Raw genomic sequence first — 21,670 nt, 5'->3', positions numbered from 1 at the left:
GGGCTTCATTGTTGGGTCAAATTTCTCCTATCTTAAATAGGAGATGATGATTCAGGATACTAAAGCTTGCAGTACTGATGAGGTGATCAGACCTGTTCAAACCTGTTCAAAGTGAGCAGAGGGCTACAGCAACTCTCTCAAAGGAAAATATATATAACGGTTGCAATGTTTCTGGTTTGGAGCTTAAATAACAGGAGATAGAGATTAAATGACGCATGGCCTGGGATATGGAATTAAGCATTTTTTTTTTGGCCTACATTTCATAATATTAAGTTTATCCACTAAATTGAATGATAGATTTGGGACTCCTAAAAAGATCTATTTCTTTGCACAAAATAGAATTAAACTGTGTAGAGCGCTCTGCCATACTGCCAAAGGGTATCAATTTAAATGACTAGGCTAGACAAGTTAATACAGCAGGGTGGTCTGTATGGCCATTAGTTTGGATAGCTGCTTCTTGGCAAGCTGCATTCTTTGAATACCAACTGCCAGGGAGCAACAGTGGGAGAGGGGCTGTTACAGCTGGCTGGCCTTTAGGTGACCCCCAATGCTGGAGGCCCAAGGCTGATCAGACAGGAGGCTTTGTGTATTTCAGCGCCCGGGGACCCTTGGATTTAAAGTTTAGTTTAGCTGCAAAACATGCGACAGGATTTCAGGCCATTCACATTCCAGCCTTGTGTGGAGTGGCCAGAACTCCAATGTTGATGGCATCGTAAGACATAATTAAATTCTCAATGGAAACTACAAGTTTCTAGTTTTCATCAATGGTGTATTAACCATTAAGCAGACTAGGCACATGCTTAGGGCACCGAGCCCAAGCAGGCACTACAAAGTTGAGAAGAAGAAGAAACCAATGAAGATTTATACAATATGTACAAAAGAGAGGGGGCACCAAGATTGGTCAGGGCTTAGGGCATCGGTGAGCCTTAATCCTCCACTGGCTTTCATAAATGAGAAGGAGGCTCCAGTACCAAAAGGAAACCGTGCAGGGACCACCTCTTTTCCTCCCAAGGAGACCCGTGCTTTTTCCACGAATGCCAGTCCAACTTAACCTTTCTTTCAAATTGGCCGTTCTTTGGAAAGCGCCACCGCGCATTCTCTCCGCTGCTAGGACAGAGGGGCCACACGAAAGAAAAAGGAGCTTTGCAAAGATCGAAAGGGGGCGCTGCAGAGTCCCTCCCCGGCTGCAAGACGGGCGGACCTCGGAGACGGCGGCGAAGAGGACCCGGTGGGCCGCTGGCCGGTCGTTTCCCATTGACTGGGAGTGAGTTGGCCGGGGCGCGATGTCCGATCTGAGTTGCTGGGAAACTTTGGCGGGCACCCTCTTCCGGCGCTCCAAGAGGTAGGTAGGGAGATAAAGGGAAGGAAAGAAGCGCGCCTAACAATAGCCTTGGTCCACCCCACCCCCCGGCAACCTCCCCAGCAAAGCTTTTGCTTTCCGTGCGCAATTACGCATCTAGCGGGACTGTCTCGGAGAGGGAAGTAGCCAGGCTTTGGAGGACGGCCGTTTGCGGAGCGGGGAGTTTGGTTTCGGGGAGTGGGGGGGAGCAGCAAATGAAGCCTCGGTGGTTTGGGGGAAGGCTCCGGTATCTTTCGGATCCGCGCCGCTCTTTTGAGAGTCGCCAGGGCCGCCGGGGCTGCGCCCGCGCCACTTTTCTGCTTCCCGGGAGGATTGGCCGCGAGAGGAACTTCTCTTTCTCCCTTCCCCCCGCCCCGCATCTTTTGTTGCTGCTGCTGCTGCTGCTGCTGCTGGGGATATCCAGATTAGGATATGAGCTACAGCCCATATTCAGCGTCTGTGATGCAGGCTTGCCTCGGTGTGAATGGCTGGTCCCAGGCCGGGCCATTTGAGGTCACTTGATCTCATTTGGATACCAAGCGGTGAAAGGAGCCTAGAGATTTAGGATAAAAATCCGGCAATCTGCCTTGCTCCCAGCCCCGACTGAACTTTGACTGCTCTATCCCTTCTGGATCTTTAGCACCATCCCCCACGGTATCCTTCTGGACTGTAGTTCTGGGGGTTGGGAAGCATTGTCTTGCGTTGGTTCCCTTCTTTTTCCATGACAGTCATGCAGGGTAGGTTATGGGGAGGGGGGTGAGAAGTCTCTGCAGTGTGGGGTGCCCCAGGCTCCTATCTCTTGCTGCTGCTCTTTAACTTGTAGGTGAAACTGCTGGGTGAGGCCGTTTAACAATACAAGGTGTGGTATGGTCAGTATGCTCCTGATACTCAGTTATCTCCAGCCTTGACCAAGCAGGTGATGCTGTTGTGATGCTGACCCAGTGCCTAGAGGTTGTGAGGGTCTGGATGGGGAGGAACCAGCTCTGACTCAACCAACCTCTTGGGTTTTTAGTCTTCTCTCAAGATCTAGTGATGTGTTAGCTCTGCAGTGATGGGTTGCAGGCGGTATGCCCCAGTACAGGTGTACTGGAGCTTGCCCGGAGCATCGGATACCGTTCCGGTATGGTGCTTCGGAGGGCCCACCCACCCACCCGAGTTCCTTACCAGTCTTTTAACTCTTCAACGCTTACACGCACGCATACAGCGCCTGCGCGACACCCCACTGAGTGGCTGGAGCGGAGGCTCACAGAGGTGCTAAGACGCATGTGCATGCTGCATAGAACCCACCACTGTATCTCTGACATGCACTACTGCACAGTCTGAAGGGTCACCTGGGCTTGCAGCTTCTGCTCAAGAAGCAGGAAACCACCATGTCTCGGGACAGGGCTTTGCATCTATCTTACATGCCGGTTATACTTATTCCTGGACCAAGAGGCCTTATTCATGATCAATCATGCCTCGATCACTTCCTGCCTAGTCTACTACAATAAACCCTAGATAGGGCTGCTCATGAAATTATAACTAGTCTAGAATGGGGCATAGAATGCAGTGTTGGGTGTCCCTTGTTTCATCCATATTACACTGCTGTTTGTGAACTACATTGGCTTCCAGTTGCAATTCAGGGTGCTGGTTATCCCCTTTAACACCTGACATGGCATGGGATAAGATCATCTTTGAAACTCTGCCTATCACACCAGGTTGAGAATTATGGGTGCATTCCAGGATTTCTCCCCCTTAAACATTGCCATCTAGCAGAACCCTAGGAAACCTGCCTCTTCCATAGCAGTCCTTGCCCTTGGAGTGTCCTTCCTCTACGATTTAACACACACACACACACCCAAATCTTCTGGAAGGATCTTAAGAGCTGGTTCTTTCCAAGCATTGGGACAGAGTGAGGTTGGAGCCTGGTGATAGTTTCGTTGGGAGCATTAGAGAAGGGTAGGTGGGGTGCCAGTTTTTTGCTTTTATTCCTTTTATTTTATTTTATTGTTGTTGTGAGCAGCCGGAATGGGCAGCAGCCATATAAGTCTATTAAATAAACAAACAAATGAGGTTGGGCTCTGTGTGCACAAAAACTGTTTCCAACACTGTCAACCTGCCAGATCCCTCTGGATGCCTCCAAGAGAGGCTTTATAGCCAGACCTACTTAGAGCACTCATTTTACTAGTTCTTCTGAACCTGGTACTTTCATAGCTTTCAGAACTAAAATTTATGTGAATACCATTTGTCTAAGTTTTTGGAAGGATTTTGAGACCTGTGTGGGTTCGAGCTTTAAAAGATTCTGTTCTTCTCAATGTCCTTCTTATCTGCCTCTTAGAACAGTCACCCAAAATGGACAGAAAGGAACCAGGTATTCTACAGTGGCATCCTAGTTGCTAAAACTCAGGGATAGAGTGCTTTTCAATAATATGGAAGTTCTGTGATTTAATCTACCCTTTCAAAGCTATCTATAAACTAACTGCTTTTCAGGGCAGTGAATTTCATGAATTTCATGAATGAATGATGTGCTGTTTATTCCGAATTGCCAGTCTTAAAGTATTATACAGGTAGTCCTTGACTTATGATCGGTTGCGTAGCAACCATCGGAAATTACAGCGTACCCGAAAACAAGTTACAATCCAGTTCTGAAGTTTCAACAGTCGGTCATGTGACCACATTATAGGCATTCAGCAACATGGCCACATTTATGGCTGTTTGTGGCTTCACGTGGTCGTATGACTGAATTATATGATGGTTTTGCTGAAAATTGGAAGTTTGATACAATGGGTTTATTTAAACGACTGTCTTATGACCACTGGATTCACTTAACGGCCACTGCAAAAAAAGGTCGTAAAATTGAGTGGGTTACATGACCATTTTGCAACCTTCACAACAATGTGCCCATTTCATTCATTGCAGTTTCCATGAATTACTGACTAGGTATCACATGTCTTTTGCTAAACAAAAAAAAAATGGTGCAAACGCTTTTATATTTCTTCAAGGCGATTTCACAGAGATGGTACATTTATTTACTTAATTGCTTCATCAATCCCCGTTTTATTTCTGCACCCCCATTGTTCATATATTTTTCAATGGACTAGCTCTCCTTTCTTCTTCTGCCTGCCACCCCTGTGGAAGAGGAATTCATTAAATCCCTTTTTGCCTGTTGCATCTTTAATAACCATCATGCTTGGAATTATGTCTTTGTGATTAAAGAGATTGCAACGCGCAGGAGGAAAGTCGCCACTTCCTGTTGTCGAAATGTGCTTTTCGGGGAGGCAGCTAAGTGGTCTTTTATAAAGCAACCTCAATTCTGCTTCTCCCACTGTATCTGAGAACATTCTTCCCATCTAAAATGTCATCTGTAATCTTCGTATCTGTAATCGTCTCTGCAAGATCTGCCTGTTCCTGTTATGTAATTGGTTTAGTTGCATCTACATTTCACAGGAGCAGAGTTTGAATGTTGAGTGGGCATTTTCCAGTTCCCACTGTCCATTTTGCAGTGCTGTTTGATCCAGCCCTGAGTTGTGGAGTGATTCCTTCAAGGTTTGGTGTGTACTTTTCTCTGGACTGACTTTTTGTGAGCCCAGGTCACGCGTGACACAGAAATGATGGCCTTTTACTCCCTAAAATTGCTCTTTGCAGCTGTGGAATGCAGCTGTTCACGGCCCACAGCATTTAAAGTCGGCTTTAACAGAGCTAACGAAAGGGGTTTGTACAGAAAAAGCCCCCTTCTATTGAATTGGTGGAGGGAATCACAGATGCAGTGTGGAGTGCAGGCAGGCCGGAAGCTGCCGTGGCGTGCATAGACCAGTATGATCTGGTCTGATTAGCAACAGCTCTAGCAATTCAGGCAGAAAGATGCTTTTACCAGCCGGGCTGGCTTTTAAACATGGAAAATAATGATAATTAAAAACAACCAAGAATTGCACCGTTCAACCCTGAGACACAAATATTATCGTCTATTGATGAGAATTAAACTCAGAGCTTTGAAAACCCAGGCCATTTTCTAACATGTCTTGTATTTTCAGTTATAACTCCCATTGTCCTCCATGTATCTCCTGTTTGGGTTATCTCCCCTTTGAATTATTGCAATGGGCCCTACATGGGTTTCTCCTTGAAAAATATCTGGAAGGTTTAGCTGGTAACAGAATGTGGGTGCCAACACAATCTTGGGCTCTCAAAGAATGGTGCATTTAATAACTTTTCTGCTCGAGCTGCATTGGGTGCCAGTTTGCTTCTGGGTTGAATTCAAGATATTGATTATAATCTTTAAAGCTGTACACAGGATAGGGCCAGTCTACCTTGGGTACTGTTTTCGTCCCATTACATCGATCCATCCCACCTGGTCAGGCAGGCATGATATGTCCAGAACTTAGACTGGTGGTGTTCTGACCTAGGCTTCCCAACAGCATGAAGCTGCCAGACCGATATCTACAAAACTTAGCAAGGAGTCTCAGAGAGTCAAGAAACAATTAATCGAACTAATTGTCTCCTGCAAACTCTACTCCCCTTTCGCTCCTCTTTTATTTCCTCTGGGAGGGGCCATTCATCGTCCACCTGTGGCCTTACTCCCAAGTCGACCCCTGTTCTTTAGCTGTTCCCTTCATCTGGCAACTCTGTGCATGTGCACACTGAGAACAGGCTCCAGCTGTTTGTCTGCCTCACTGATGTCTGACTCTGAAGGCAGCTGATAACTGGCGTAGGGCTCTGGCCCCCTCTCTGCCTTTGACATTGGCGGGCCACAACAGGTGGGGTCAAGAAAAGAGGGTCTTCTCTGCTATTCGCCTCTGCTCTCTGGAACATCCCCCCCACCCCAAGGTGACACAGGGTCCCATTCTCCTGACTTTCTGGAAGAGAGTGAAATCATGGCTCTTTGTGGTTGTTTGGAGAGAACAGAAGACCAAGCAGTCGTGAGACTGATTAGCGTCCCTGAACCTCACCTTTTAATGAATTTTTAACATTTTTAAAAATAATCCTTGCCTCTTCTTAAATTTTAAGTTTTATATATTGTTTTTATCCCAAAGGTGCTTTTTTCAAGAGGCAACTGGACTTTCTGCTTTTTCTCTAAAGATGTTTCGCTTCTCATCTAAGAGTTGTCCTTTGAGACAACCATGACCTGGATGACTGAGAATCTCCATAGACATAATTGGTTTTATGTTTTCATATTTTATTGAACGCTATAAGGGTCCCTCTGTGAGAAAGATGGACTGTTTCAAACTCTGGTAAATAAAAATATAAAATGGAGTCTGATAGGACATGAGGTTGAGCGAAGGTTGAGAGAGCACTTCCTCTTATAGCTATGTCTAACCTGCTCCTGGGGAAATCTCATTTTCTCATGGTATGTACTCTGTCACACTTTTACTGTAATCATGAATCAAAAATGGGAAGCTAATTTCATAAACACAAAGACTGATTAGTAAGACTGAGCAGGCTCATAATACAATGCAATACAATACAATAGCAGAGTTGGAAGGGACCTTGGAGGTCTTCTAGTCCAACCCCTTGCCAAGCAGGAAATCCTAGACCACTTCAGACAAATGGATATCCAACATCTTCTTAAAAACTTCCAGTATTGGAGCATTCACAACTACTGGAGGCAAGCTGTCCCACTGATTAATTGTTCTAACAGTCAGGAAATTTCTCCTCAGTTCTAAGTTGCTTCTCTCCTTGATTAGTTTCCACCCATTGCTTCTTGTCCTGCCCTCAGGTGCCCTGGAGAATAGCTTGACTCCCTCTTCTTTGTGGCAACCCCTGAGATATTGGAAGACTGCTATCATGTCTCCCCTAGTCCTTCTTTCTATTAAACTAAACATACCCAGTTCTTGCAACCGTTCTTCATATGTTTGCAGAACTGGGTATGTTTAGTTTAATAGAAAGAAGGACTAGGGGAGACATGATAGCAGTCTTCCAATATCTCAGGGGTTGTGTATGTGTATTGTGTGTAGTGTATGGTGTATATATGCGAAATACCTAAAACATGGCTAAATGGCATACTGTACTTAGGTCAATACCATGAAAACATTGATTCTCATCTAAAGAAATGGGCCATAGCTGGCAAGAAACAAACTAGACTTTATTTACGAATCACACAATTAACTAGCAATAATGGGATTGGCCCCTGTGCAATTAAAATCATTATAACAACTGTATGATTCCTCCCTGTGTATTTTTCTCGTATCAATATATTCGCTTGAAAGTTGGTTCTTTTTTTGAGTTGGGGGGAAATGATTGTGCAATTATTTAAAATAAAAAAAGCTAAGCCAGTGTTTCTCCAACCTGCAACTTTAAGATGCGTGGATTTCAAGGGTATTTTAGGATCTTTTTTTTAAAAAAAAATCAAGATGGTGGCCACAACTGCACAGTTAAAGATCTCTCCCTTTTTTTACTTGTGCATGGTTTGATCGCTTCATCTCTGCTTTTTTTAAAAAAACTTTTTTTCCCCCATTATGCCTCTCTTTCCCATTTTTCTTCTGGCTATTACATTTGCTGTTGGATGGGGATACATTCTGTGTCCAGCAGTGACAGCCTTTATTTTCCTCTCTCCTGATGACCAGCTGCTGATCCAGGTCAGCAAATTGGCTTTGCCCTGTTCTGCTGTCGGTTTCCTCCTGGCTGGACGCTCCCATTTTCCTTATTCCCTGATCTTGCCAAGCAGTCATGAAAAAGGATCCCAGGTCATTGTGGATTGTGCTTAGGGCAACAGTGAATCACTTCCTTTCTCAAGTTCAGTGGCTGATGCTTCTGACTGTGACTTTCCATTCCATTCCTGGGGGAATGCTTTTGGCTGATATTTAAGTCTTGGTGGCAGAATGTGCTGTCTGTCACTGGTTCTAGGCCGGGGGCCGGGGGTCAAACTCAATTTCATTGAGGGCCGCATCAGGTTGATGCTTGACCTTGAGGGGGCATGGCCAGGGTGAGAGCGGCCAGGTTGACGTCACTCATGTCTCATGTCAGGCGGGGTGGGGGGGCATCTGTGGTGGCCTGAATACTCTGCCAGGGAAAACAGGCTCCCGAGCTCTATTTTGAGCTACAGCCTCCTGTAGCCCTCTGCCTGAGAAAATGGAGCTCGGGGGTGTGTGTATACGGCTCCTCCGGGCCCCATTTTTGGCCACGATGGCTTCCTGCAGCCCTCTGCCATTGAAAACGGAGTTGGAGGGTATACACGGTTCCTCCAGGCCCCATTTTCATCCACAATGGCCTTCTGCAGTTGCGCGCATGCACACACACAAACATGCTCCATTTTTGCTGGCCGAGGGTTGCAGGAGGCCATAGGGGTTGAAAACAGCCTGGGTGGGCTGCGCATGGCCCTCCCAAGCTTTGTTTTTGTTAGCGGAGGCACCATGGGTCAGTCCTTCACTATTTCCACGTTGGCCCTGTGGGCCATATCTAAGCACCCTGCAGGCCAGGTCCGGCCCACAGGCCTTGAATTTGACACCCCTGTTCTAGGCAATGGTCTGGGTCGACACACTTCCCATTTAATTTTCTTTCAACAAATGGAACAGGGACCCTGGTGCCAGGATCATAACTTTTTGTTCAGTTGACTGAAAAAGCGGCTCTTGCATTGAAGTGTTTCATTAATTTGCATGTGTTTCATTCATCATGGCCATGGTCTTTGGATCATTGTTTCTCAACCTCAGCAACTTTAAGGTGTGTGGACTTCAACTTCAACCCAAAATTCCCCAGCCAGTAACTATTTAAACTTTCATTCCCTTTTCCATTATCCTTGGTAGTTAAGAATATATCATTAACACCCATAATATTCTGAATTTTTCCCACCCTGAAGATCTGGGTGATACTTGCTGCCTATGAAACCTTGTCCCTGGCATAATATTATTTGTCCTGCTTTTGCAGCTGTCGAAGCAACAGGAAGAGCCTAGTGGTTGGAACTCCTTCGCCTACCCTCTCACGTCCTTTGTCGCCCCTCTCTGTGCCAACAGGTAAGTGTATGCCAAATTAGGAAAACTTCTTTGTTGGAAGAACAGAGGACAGATATCCCTACCAAGACATGAAAAGTGATAGACTGGACTCAGGTCTATGGTGACGAATATCTTGGTACTGCATTCTGAGTTGTGGGAAGAGAGTCCTAGTGAAATAATCTCTTGTGTTGTTTTCAAAAGATGGCCAATATCATGTAGCCTGGGGTCAGATTATTTGAAGGACCATCTTTTCCCTTATTATATCTGCCCAACCACCAGAGCAGGGAGGAGGTATGTTATAGATCCCCTCTCTTAAGAAGGCCCATCTAGTACGACCAAGAAAAAGGGCCTTCTCCATGGTGGCTCTCTCCCTGTGTAACATCATCCTTGTGGAATTAAGATTGACACCACCACCACTGTTTGACTCTGTTTCAAAAGGTCCTGAAGACATGATTTTGCCAGGGAGCCTGGAGATCTCAGGATGAAATGGAGCCCATCAAGTGGTTGATTTGCTTGTTGTCACTGGGGGTGAGGTGGGGTGGGATGGGGTAGAGATTTATTGAGTTTGGGTTTTTATTTCTGCAAGCCACCTGGAGTCACCATGAGTGGGTTGGGCTGACATACACATTTTCTTTTCCATGAGATGCTTGATTCCTCTGCTTCATTCATGATGGAAGTTTTATTGAGTGAGAAAATTAGCGTGTGTGTGTGTAGCCAATAAAATCAGAGACTAACCACTTTTTAAAATATTCATTTATTTATTTACTTACTAGCAGTTCTATGCTGCTCAACTCCCAATGTTTCATAGTGGTATATATAGAAAAAGAACCCCAGAAGATTAACATAGCAAAATAATATTTAATATTATAATAGCACTGAGTAACATAGGTGCTGTAGATACCAGCATCCAATATCCCCCTTAGGCTCTTTCCTAGAGCCAAGCAGCCATGAAAAGGGATCCCAGGTCATTGTGAATTGTCCTTAGGCCAACAGTGAATCACTTCCTTTCTCAAGTTCAGTGGTTGATGCTTCTGACTGTGACTTTCCATTCCATTCCTGGGGGAATGCTTTTGGCTGATATTTAAGTCTTGGAGGCAGAATATGCTGTTTGCCACTGGTTCTAGGCCAGAGGGGTGGGGTCAAACTCAATTTCATTGAGGGATGCATCAGGATTGTGTTTGACCTTGGGGGGGGGCATGGTGGGATGGGTGTGGCCATTTGACATCACTCGTATCGGGGATGCCTGTGGTAGCTTGAGCACTTTGCCAGGGAAAATGGGCTCCCAAGCTCCATTATTGGCCATGATGCCCTCCTGCAGCCCTCTGCCAGAGAAAATGGAGCTCAGGGGTGGTGGTATATGTGGCTGCCATGAGCCCTATTTTCAGTCACAATAGCCTCCTGCAGTCATGGTCCACACCCACCCCCACACTCCATTTTCGCTGGCAGAGGGCTGCAGAAGGCTGTCGCACCCGAAAACAGTCTCAGACGGCCGCACAAGGTCCTCCTGAGCTTTGTTTTTGCTAGCAGAGGCACCACGGGCCGGTCCTTCGCTGTTTCCAGGGTGGCCCTGTGGGCCAGATCTAAGCACTTTGCGGGCCAGATCCAGCCCACAGGCCTTGAATGTGTCTTTGGTGCACTGAGTAACATAGATAGATACCAGCATCTAATATTCCTCCTTACACTCTTTCCTAGAGCCATGTTTTTTGTGAACACTCATTAGGGGGTGTCTATAACAAAGTGTTCTTTATCAGGAAAGATAAAAGCTTTTCTACAATAAGGGCGGCCACAGTGAGAAGATCCTGAGACAGGCTCTCTGTAAGTGGAAATTTCACGGGATGAAATTCTCTCCAAGATCTATCTGGTTGGCAGATTCACATTGGAGTAGGCAGTCTCAGAGATAATCAGGTCTTGAGCCATGTAGGACTTTCATGGAGTAATCAGCACTTGAATTGCTCAGAGAAGCTGACCAGCAGTCAGTGTAATTCCTAGAGTAGAGTCCCAAAGCTGCTTTTTTCAAGGGGCAACTGGACTTTCTGTTTTTCTTTGAAGACGTTTCGCTCTGATGAGAAGCAAAACGTCTTCAAAGAAAAACCAGAAAGTCCAGTTGACTCTTGAAAAAAGCAGCTTTGGGACAACTATGACCTGAATGACTGAGAATCTCCATAGACATTCCTGGAATAGAGATATTTGATGGATAAATCTTCAAGCACCCATTCCTATCAAGTTTAAGTTTTTGAGTGGTATTCAAGATCTCTTGGTTTCTTCTATAACCTTTGAATCTTTAATAAAAGTCCATTGTTTTCTTTTGTCCTGACCCTGTCCTATCTCCTCCTCTCTCTCTGCAGCCAGTAGCAGTCCAGTTGATAGTCCTCGCAATTTCTCCACAGGTGCCTCTGCCAGCTTTCCCTTTGCTCGCAGGTAAGAGACCACAACTAACTAGGTGGCCACATCTGGTGGAAAGAATCAAGGAAGTCTGCTGTAAAGGACCACAGAAGCTGCTTGGGACCAGGGAAGAAGAAAGATGGAAGGAAGTGAATCTAGGCTAAAAGAAAGAATTCCACTTCAAATTTTGGCAAAGTGGGGAGAAAGCAGTAGAGATCCTACCAATAAAATACCAGGTCTTCACAAATTGGAAAAGCGCGTTATTTTACTTACTCACTCCTGGTTTTTATGTTGTTATTATATAAATGCCTTGGAAATCTCCATGTTTGCCTAGAAGTGGAAATTTATCTCTCCCTTCTTTTTCCATTGTGGAATTCAAAGCAGCTATTTCTGCAGGATAATCTCCTCTCCAGATTTAGATCCAGTTTTGCTAAGTGTCAGCAAGTTTATGTTCCTTAAAGGCATATGATGAATTTTAAGAAAAAGTGTGTTTTGAAGATGGTTCCCAGGTAATAAAGATACGTTTATCAAACCAAAACATAATAGCAAAATGAGTAAAGAAGCTCAGGGAGGGAAAACTGGCAGCCCTTTCTGGTTTGTCAACCACAGATTTTCTTCTTTGCCAAACATCATTGCCTTGTGAGTGTCGGGAGGAAATGACTTATCTCTCATGACAGAGTTTGCCTTGAATCACAGCTATCAAAATGAAAGTATAATTTAGAACAGACTGGTGGCCCGTGTCAAATGGTCGGCCTGTGGACTGGATGCGTCAAGCGTAGGCCACACCCACCCCAGTTTCACGAAGGGAAAAAACATTGCAATATGTCACGTGATGACCATATGACTCCGCAAGTTTGATACCCATGATGTAGAAGAAGAGAGCTGGGGGGCGGAGTTAAGTGCATCATCAGCTTAGAGTCTTCGCGCTTCCCATCAGCGCTCCACGTCCAACCCCTTATCTGGTGTTGACCCTTATCTGGTGCCAATTTAGTGTTGAACTTTGGTTGACTAGAGTCTTGGGTATAAGCTTGAATAAATCTATGCCACAACCTTACAAATGGTCCTTTGCCCCTGAAATATCCCTAATCATGTGCAGAACAGATTTCTCTGTTATAGAAATTATCATAACTAACTTCTACACACTTGGTAACACCATTCTGTTCATTCTCAGCCTACTTTCTAACTTCTGTTGGAATTTTTATTTCTTCCCAAGTTCAGAAATGAACTTGAAAAAAAAAATCAGACAGTTGGATGAATTAAATTATTTTTTCCCCAAGAGCAATGACAGCAAGTTGTTAGGTCTTTCATTCTTTTGCTTGCCAATCAATTTTTATATTAAAAAAAATCAAATTAAATAAATTATACTATGTAACTATTTCTAATTTTAGTTTTTGGGGGGGGGGGGTTAAGAAAAATCCCCGCAGGCCTGGGGAATTGTAATTCCTGTGATTCCTAATTGTATATCCTCCCCCACCCTTTTCTTTCCCTGTTTCCTTTTGCCTTTCTGCTTCTCCCTCAATGATGCTTCGGAAAAAGCCATGTTCCTCGAACCGACAGGTAACTTTAGCAATGGGAAGAAATCATGTAGGATTCTTAAATCTATTGAGTTGTTCTGTTTTGTCAGGGACTGTGCTATAAATACTTTGTTGTAGAGAGGTCTTGTAAACAGAGCTGGTAATGAAAAATAAAAGATGACCACTACTTATTTTTTGTGGGCAAAAACGTCACACTGAATCATGACCCATAAGAAAACTATCACCCAGAACAGACAGTCTGGCTATCTGCTAATTGCCTTAATGGGGGGGGGGGAGGAGTTGATGTGTATATTTAAATACAATCCATTGCCCCAAGTTAAAAGAAGAAGAATTTTTTCAGGCTTGGAGATTGCAGATTATAGAACTTTGACTGCTGGGTGGGAAGTAAATAAAAAGAGAATGAAACGTCATTGATTTCCCCTAATTGCTGAGCAAAATAAAGCTTTAATTTTAATTATCTTGACTGCAATATGTTGCTACCGTTGGGAGTTCTGTTGAGAATAGACATTTTGCAGTTATCAAAAAAAAAAAGAATTTATCCTTCAGAAGTGGACATTACTGATTGAAACCCTGAGAAGCAGTCCGATGTTTAGGATTGATTTGAAGGAGAGAATCCTCATAATTCTCTAGCCCTGGGGAACCATCTTTATTTCCCTCAGGAAGTCTGCCTGATGGGTACAGCCAAACAGCCTGAAATATGCTGGAAGACCTATTGTCTTGTTTTTATAAATCTTTTAAAGAAGCTACCAAGAAGGCAAAACAGGGAACTGGAGGGCAAGGATGTGTGTGTTACTCGAAGATGGTTCCTCTTATTCCAGCATTGTTACTTTGACAGTTTGGGGAAAAGAGGAGAGCTTGTGGTTAGAAATACCACACTCACATAAAGGTGAGTGTGGAATTTCACAGATTTGGATGATAAGGGAAATCATCCCTTATCAAGACAAGACATTCCCCTGCATACTATCTATATATCTTCTATGGACCGTTGTTGGCTTCTGTTTTGGATTTTATCCAGCCATTTCAACTCTGAACATTGAGAGCCGACTTTTACCACCTGAACTCGCACTTTAAATTAATCAATTGCGCAATTTTTAATTTCTCCCTTTTCTTTCATCTTTCTCTTCTTTCTTTGTATGGGATATGTATGAGATATGTGTGAGATGAATGAATGGCCCACTTTTATAACCATATTGTTGTAAAATTTTGTGTTTTTTAACTTTCACGTGGGGACTGCTTGGAAGAGTGTATGAGTACGCATGATTCGGAGGACCTGCCGGGAGATGCGGGGGCCACGGGGGTGGTTGAGGGGACTAGAGACACGGGAGAGGGTCGGGGTATTACGGTCGTAACAGGGAGAGGCAGATACGGCGGGGACTTTAGGGCAGGCCATTACCGGGGAAGGAGGGTTCGCTACATTACAGAGATCCCTCCTTCCGGCCCTAGGAGTCCCACTCCGAGACCAGATGGCGTAAGCAGTCAGGACCCTGGTCTCAGGCTGTTGTCGCTAAATGCCAGGTCTGTTGTACATAAAGCTCCTCTCGTCCGGGACTTAATTTTAGATGAGAGGGCAGACCTGGCATGTATTACTGAAACCTGGCTGGGCCCAGAGGGAGGAGTCCCCCTTGTAGAACTGTGCCCAGAAGGATTTCAGGTGCTACATCAGCCGAGAGCCCAGGGAAGGGGTGGGGGTGTGGCCGCTGTTATCCGAGAGTCGTTAGTTCCTCGTAGGGTCCCTGCTCCGGAGATTGTCGGGTGTGAGTCTTTGCTGTTAAAGTTGGACCTCAAGGGTCAAGTGGGTCTGCTGTTAACGTACCTGCCTCCCAACAGCGTTGCAGCAGCCCTCCCCTCGCTCCTCGAGTCGGTAGCCGAGCTGGCAGTTGAGTTCCCTAGGCTGATGGTCCTGGGGGACTTTAATTTGCCGTCGCTCGGTGAAAACTCGGAGGGGGCGCAGGAGTTCATGGCTTCCATGACAGCCATGGGCTTGACCCAAGTAATTCGAGGCCCAACCCATTCGGCGGGACACATGCTTGACCTTGTATTTCTCTCGGAGCAGTGGATTTGTGATCTTGGTCTGAGGGGGAACGACATCATACCCCTGTCGTGGTCAGACCACTGCCTACTGAGGCTCGACTTTCGGAGACCAAACCCCCACTGTAGGGAGGAGGAACCGACCAGGTGGTTCCGCCCCAGGCGTCTTATGGAACCGTCAAGGTTCCAGACAGAGCTTGGGGTTATTCCTGACACTTTCGCCCACAGTCCGGTGGAGACTCTGGTTGCTGCGTGGCACTCGGCAGCATCGGAGACCCTCGACCGGATTGCGCCACTGCGGCCCCTCCGAGGCGGCGGATCCCGGAGACCTCCTTGGTTCACCGAGGAACTCCGGGAGATGAAGCGCCGGAGGAGATGCCTAGAGCACCGTTGGAGGTCCGATAAGTCCGAAGCGAACCGAGCAATGGTAACCACCTGCACCAAGGAATACACCAGGGCACTTAGGGCTGCAAAAAGATCCCATATAGCCACCTTGGTTGCGTCCGCTGAGTCCCGCCCGGCCGCCCTGTTTAGGATAACCCGCTCCCTACTGAACAAAAGGGAAGCGGGGGAACCCTTGCAGGGCAGAGCCGAAGAGTATGCCCAATTCTTAGCGGACAAAATTGCTCGGTTTCGGTCGGACTTGGACTCCACCCCTGCAGCTCCAGCCGAGGCACAGGAGGATCAATTTGAACAACTCTGGGTTGAGTTTCAAGACGTTACCCCCGGGGATGTGGACAAGGCCATGAGGGCTGTAAGTACCTCCACCTGTGTACTGGATCCGTGTCCCTCATGGTTAGTTACTAACTGCAGTGAGGTGACACGAGGCTGGATCCAGGCGGTTGTCACCGCCTCACTTCGGGAGGGGAACTTCCCCGCCGCACTGAAAGCGGCGGTGGTGAGACCCCTCCTGAAGAAGCCATCTTTGGATCCAGCTATCCTTAATAATTATCGTCCAGTCTCCAACCTCCCCTTTCTGGGGAAGGTTGTTGAGAAGGTGGTGGCCTTCCAGCTCCAGCGGTCCTTGGAGGAAGCAAACTATCTAGACCCCTTCCAGTCAGGCTTCAGACCCGGTTACAGCACAGAAACCGCTTTGGTCGCATTGACCGATGATCTCTGGAGGGCCAGAGATGGAGGATATTCCTCCATCCTGGTTCTCCTCGACCTCTCAGCGGCTTTCGATACCATCGACCATGGTATCCTTCTGCGACGACTGCGGGAGGTGGGAGTGGGAGGCGCCGTGTTGCGGTGGTTCTCCTCCTACCTCTCGGACAGGTCGCAGTCGGTGTTAGTGGGGGGGCAGAGATCGTCCCCTAGGCCCCTAACTTATGGGGTGCCTCAGGGCTCGGTCTTATCCCCCCTACTATTCAACATCTACATGAAACCGCTGGGTGAGATCATTCGCAGGCACGGGATTAGATACCATCAATATGCGGACGATACTCAACTGTATCTGTCCGCCCCGTGCCAACTCAATGAAGCGGCAGACGTGATGAACCGCGGCCTCGAAGCTGTTATGGACTGGATGAGGGTTAACAAGCTCGTGCTCAACCCAGAAAAGACCGAGTGGCTGTTGTGTTTCCCTCCCAGAGATTCGACCAATATTCCATCACTCAGGCTGGGGGGTCAAATTCTACACCCCTCAGAGAGGGTTCGCAACTTGGGAGTCCTCCTGGACTCACAGCTATCGTTTGACCACCATTTAATGGCTGTGACCAGGGGGGCATTCGCCCAGGTTCGCCTGGTGCGCCAGTTGCGACCCTACCTGAATCGGGAGGCTCTCACAACAGTCACCCGGGCCCTTGTGACCTCTAGGCTGGAATACTGCAACGTGCTCTACATGGGGCTGCCCTTGAAGAGCATCCGGCGACTTCAGCTAGTACAGAATGCGGCCGCGCGAGTGATTGTGGGTGCACCTCGGTTCACCCGCATAACACCTATCCTCCGCGAGCTGCGCTGGCTACCTGTCGATCTCCGGATGCGCTTCAAGGTGCTATTAGTCACCCATAAAGCCCTACATGGCAGTGGATCTGGATACTTGAGAGACCGCCTTCTGCCAATTACATCCCTGCGACCAATAAGATCACATAGATTAGGCCTCCTCCGTATACCATCGGCCAGCCAGTGTCGGCTGGCAACTACAAGGAGGAGGGCCTTCTCAGTAGTAGCCCCGACCCTTTGGAACGAGCTCCCCGTAGAGATTCGCACCCTCGCCACCGTCCAGGCCTTCCGCACAGCCTTGAAGAACTGGCTCGCCCGTCAGGCCTGGGGACAAGGATAGTTCCCCTCCCGAATGATGAATGTATGTTGTTTATTATTTTATTATATGTCTTATCTTAATGTCTGTATTTCCCCTTCCCCGATTTTATGTGAGCCGCCCTGAGTCCCCTCAGGGAAAAGGGCGGCCTACAAATATTAATAAAATCAAAATCAAATCAAATCAAATCAAAAACATCTCTGCTTGATCTGGTGTATTTTGATTGGGTTTGAAAAAGAGAAGGTATGGGGATATAGAGGGCTTCGATGTATATAGGGAAAAAGTCCCCCAGATCAGTGGTTTCCAACTTTTTTGGCACCAGGAACCAGTTTTGTGGAAGATAGTTTTTCAATGGATGGGGTTGGGAGGAGGAGAGTGCCACCTAGATCCCTTAAATGTGCAATATACAGTAGGGTTCGCACCCCTGTGAGAACCTAATGCCTGATGATCTGAGGGGGAGCTGAGGCAGTGATGCTAGCACTGGGGATTGGCTGCAAATACAGCTTGCTCGCCCACCCCTCACCTCCAGCTGTGCGGCCCAGTTCCTAACAAGACACAGAGCAATACTGGTCTATAGACCAGATCTTGGGGGCCTCCAGATCAGAGGTCTCCAACCTTGGCAACTCTAAGCCTGGCGGACTTCAACTCCCAGAAGTCCCCAGCCAGCAAGCTGACTGGGGAATTCTGGAAGTTGAGGTCTGCCAGGCTTAAAGTTGCCAAGGTTGGAGACCCCTGATCTAGATGATATTTGTGCAGTCATGTTAGCCTTTCCCAATTGTTTTCATCAGCTTGACGGTGCACTTATTGGATTTAAATATCAATCCTCTGTTCTCCAAGACTTGATGTTGTCATATCTACCACTGTTTCTGCAGGGCTGATGGCCGAAGGTGGTCACTCGCCTCATTGCCCTCATCCGGCTATGGGACCAACACTCCCAGTTCCACTGTTTCAGTAAGTAGAGTAAATCTGGCATCTTATTATAGGCAGATTCCATGCTAAAGTGAGTCAGATTCATATTTTCTGGTGTAGCAAATCTAAGATTATCAATGTAGTTCATGTACTGTAGAAAGTAGGAGACTGAAAAGGGTGAGCTACATGTAGTCTATTAAGACAGACCCTTCTTTGGTGATGGGGTGAATGGCACCTAGCAATAACCTGTTTTTCATCAAGTGAGGTCCTAATACCACTCTATAAAGCCCTAGTAAGACCATACCTAGAGTACTGTATCCAGTTTTAGTCATCACACTATAAAAAAGATGTTGAGATTCTAGAAAGAGTGCAGAGAAGAGCAACCAGATGATTAGGGGACTGGAGGCTAAAACGTATGAAGATGTTTTGCAGGAACTGGGCATGGCTAGTCTAGTGAAGAGAAGGACCAGAAGAGACATGATAGCAGTGTTTCAATATTTGAGGGGCTGCCACAGAGGGGGTCAAGCTATTTTCCAAAGCACCTGAAGGCCAGACAAGGAATAATGTATGGAAACTGACCAAAGAGAGATTCAACCTGGAAATAAAGATACATTTTCTGACAGTGAAAGCAATCAACCAATGGAACAGAAGTTGCCTTCAGAAGTTGTGGGAGTTTCATCACTGGAAGCTTTCAAAAAGAGACTGGACTGTCATCTGTCAAAAATGGTGTAGGGTGTCTTGCTTGGGTAGGGTGTTGAACTAGATGACCTACAAGGTGCCTTCCAACTCTGTTAATCTGTAATCTTGTTTTCCTGGAAATATTCATTTCATACCTACTTTCCTAAGATGGGAATTAACCTAGCTTGCTAGAATTTTTTTAAGTTGGTGCTGTTGAACTGTTGTTACTTCTGCTTTCACTAGCTGTCTCAAGTATTTGCTAGAAATGTGACAACTTATCAGCATCAGAAATAAGGCTAAACGTGTCATTCCAAAGAAAATTTGGTTCTGCGGCTCGGTCCCTGTAATAGGAACACAAACCTGTAATTTAAACTCTCAGTGGCTTTTTTTTTTTTAAAAAACCCTGCCAGGCTAAGAGGATATTGACAGAGGTCTAGAAGTTGCTTGCAGAAGTGCTGGTGGCCGAGATAAAGAGGCCCTGTAGAAACCAAGGCTTAGACGTATGTAAACTTTACAGTTGCCAGAGTTAACATAGGAAGAGCTTATCTTCCTATGAAAGGAAGTGGCTTTTTTTCACTTTATTTCTTAAATACCACATTTCCCCCTCCCTCAGTTTTTCCAGCTGCCTGTTTATTCTGAGGCGCTTCTGCGGATATTAAACTATTCCATGATGGTGTTGTCAGAACAAGGTTTACTCACCTTCCTTCTCATGCTGGTCTCTCATTTTTTTTCCCCTCCTTGTCCAGTCATCGTCTTCCTCCTCTCAGGAGCGTCTCCACCAACTGCCCTACCAACCTACGCCTGATGAACTGCACTTCCTTTCAAAGCACTTCCGTAGCACCGAAAGCGTCCCGGGAGAAGACGGGCGCCATTCACCCTATTCCCGTCCTCGGGCCCGCAGCTTGAGGTATTCTTGGCTTTGGACGGGCGTCTCTTCTTTAGGTGGTTCGGAATGACACTTCTAATGAAAGTAGGAGAAGGCTCTACAAGTCCTCCTCACTTAATGTCTGGTCACTTAGCAACTTTCTCTTAGGAAGAGAAAGAGAGGGTGTCATGCAGGCATTCTTTTTCAGCTGAGAGGAATTGAAGATATATGTGGAACATCATCCTTGCAGAAATAATAACCCCCACCCCCACCCCGGACATTCTTTCAAAAAGCATGAAGACATGGTTTTGCCAGCAAGCCAGTGACCCCAGGGTACTATGGAGCCCACCGAGTGCTTGGTCCAATTGTTGTTGTCAGGGGTATCGTTATTCTTTGTCAACCATGAAAGACAGGGAAGGGCTTTTGACTATACAGGTAGTCCTCACTTAGCAACTTCTTGTTCAGCAACCATTCGAAGCCGGTCCTTGAAGTTGTGGCTGTCGTAGTGTCTCCACATTCATAAGATCATGATTGGGGCACTTAGCAACCAGCACACAGTACCAATGATCACACCTTCCCACAGTCACCTCATCACCACTTGTGATCTTCACTGCAGCTTCCAATAAGTCAAGTCAGTGAGGAAACCAGCCACCACCTGATGTTGTGCTTAATGACTGCACATGATTCCTTAACAGCCACAACCTGAACTGTCATTGTACACTGAAGATCTCATTTAATTTCATTGTACAAGGTGCAATGACAATAAACTAACCACTCAACCTTGCAATGTAAAAATACAAAAGGTACTTATGACTTGATCCCAGAGTTCCAGTCGCAGTACATGCACACACCCTCCCAGGGTCACATGTCTGTATTTGCCAATCAGCTCACCTTTACTGCTTGGCTGCAGCATTCCATAGTCACGTGACATGATTTACGGCCATTTTTACAGCAAAAAATGCCGATAGGTATGCATTGACTCTCTTCACGATCGCAGCGTTTGCTTAACAGCTGCCATTTTTGGTTTTCGGCCACTGTGTTCATTTTTACAACTGAAGCAAAAAAAAAGGTAATCAAATTGGGCCGTGGATGCCTCAACTTATGGCCATCATAATTTACAACAGAAATTCTGGGCTCTGTTGCAGATGTAGGTTGAGGACTACCTGTGTTAAGTGTACTGCAAAGGAAGGAATTTATACAGGGAAACATAGCCATTCTTAGCAAACGTCTTAAAGGTTCACTCATTTTACCCCTTACAAGGCATCCATTTTGCACCCGAACTTTCTAACCCTGAACCTTGAGCTGCACTTTCTTCTCCCCTGCTCCAGTGTAGCAGAAGGAGAACAATCTCTTCTTTATCACTTGTTTCCTAAGAATTTTTGAGACACTGTCTATTACATTTCTTCACCTAGATTGAGCAATAAATCACAGATTGGGCAATTCATGACATAACTGGCCTCCACCGCTTGACTTGGCTGAAAACTGTCAGACGGGGCTGCGCTCGATTAGAATCTCTTAAGTAACAATGGAGTATTTAAGGGGGCCTTGCCTAGAGTCGGTGTCCCACTGCGAGCTCAAAGTTGGAGAAGACTCAGTATCCGGTTTTTAAATTGGAGGCTGTCTTCCTCTCAATAGTAACAGCCCTTAGATTTATATACCGCTTCCCAGTGCTTTACATCCCTCTGTAAGCGGTTTACAGAGTCAGCCTATTGCCCCCAACAGTTTGGGTCCTCATTTTACCCACCTCGGAAGGATGGAAGGCTGAGTCAACCTTGAGCC

The 21,670-nt window shown here is 46.3% G+C and overlaps 1 protein-coding gene across 6 annotated transcripts in view; it reads left to right on the top strand.

Annotated features, from left to right (window-relative positions):
* Positions 1-21,670, top strand: part of MAST3 (microtubule associated serine/threonine kinase 3) — a 74,942-nt gene that overhangs the window by 17,343 nt on the left and 35,929 nt on the right. For 2 of the 6 annotated variants that reach the window (XM_032238208.1, XM_032238250.1), the window contains exons 3-7: positions 9,173-9,258; positions 11,583-11,655; positions 13,156-13,176; positions 18,312-18,390; positions 19,773-19,933. In XM_032238208.1, the coding sequence (XP_032094099.1) occupies positions 9,173-9,258; positions 11,583-11,655; positions 13,156-13,176; positions 18,312-18,390; positions 19,773-19,933 (420 nt within the window). Of the gene's footprint in view, positions 1,343-9,172; positions 9,259-11,582; positions 11,656-13,155; positions 13,177-18,311; positions 18,391-19,772; positions 19,934-21,670 lie in introns of all 6 variants that reach the window. The other 4 variants (XM_032238242.1, XM_032238227.1, XM_032238234.1 and 1 more) reach the window with 4 other exon arrangements.

This window comes from Thamnophis elegans, chromosome 1 (assembly GCF_009769535.1).
Source record: "Thamnophis elegans isolate rThaEle1 chromosome 1, rThaEle1.pri, whole genome shotgun sequence".
NCBI lineage: Eukaryota > Metazoa > Chordata > Lepidosauria > Squamata > Colubridae > Thamnophis > Thamnophis elegans.
The sequence above is the reverse complement of the archived record's forward strand: the minus strand, read 5'-3'. Positions and strand labels throughout refer to the sequence as shown.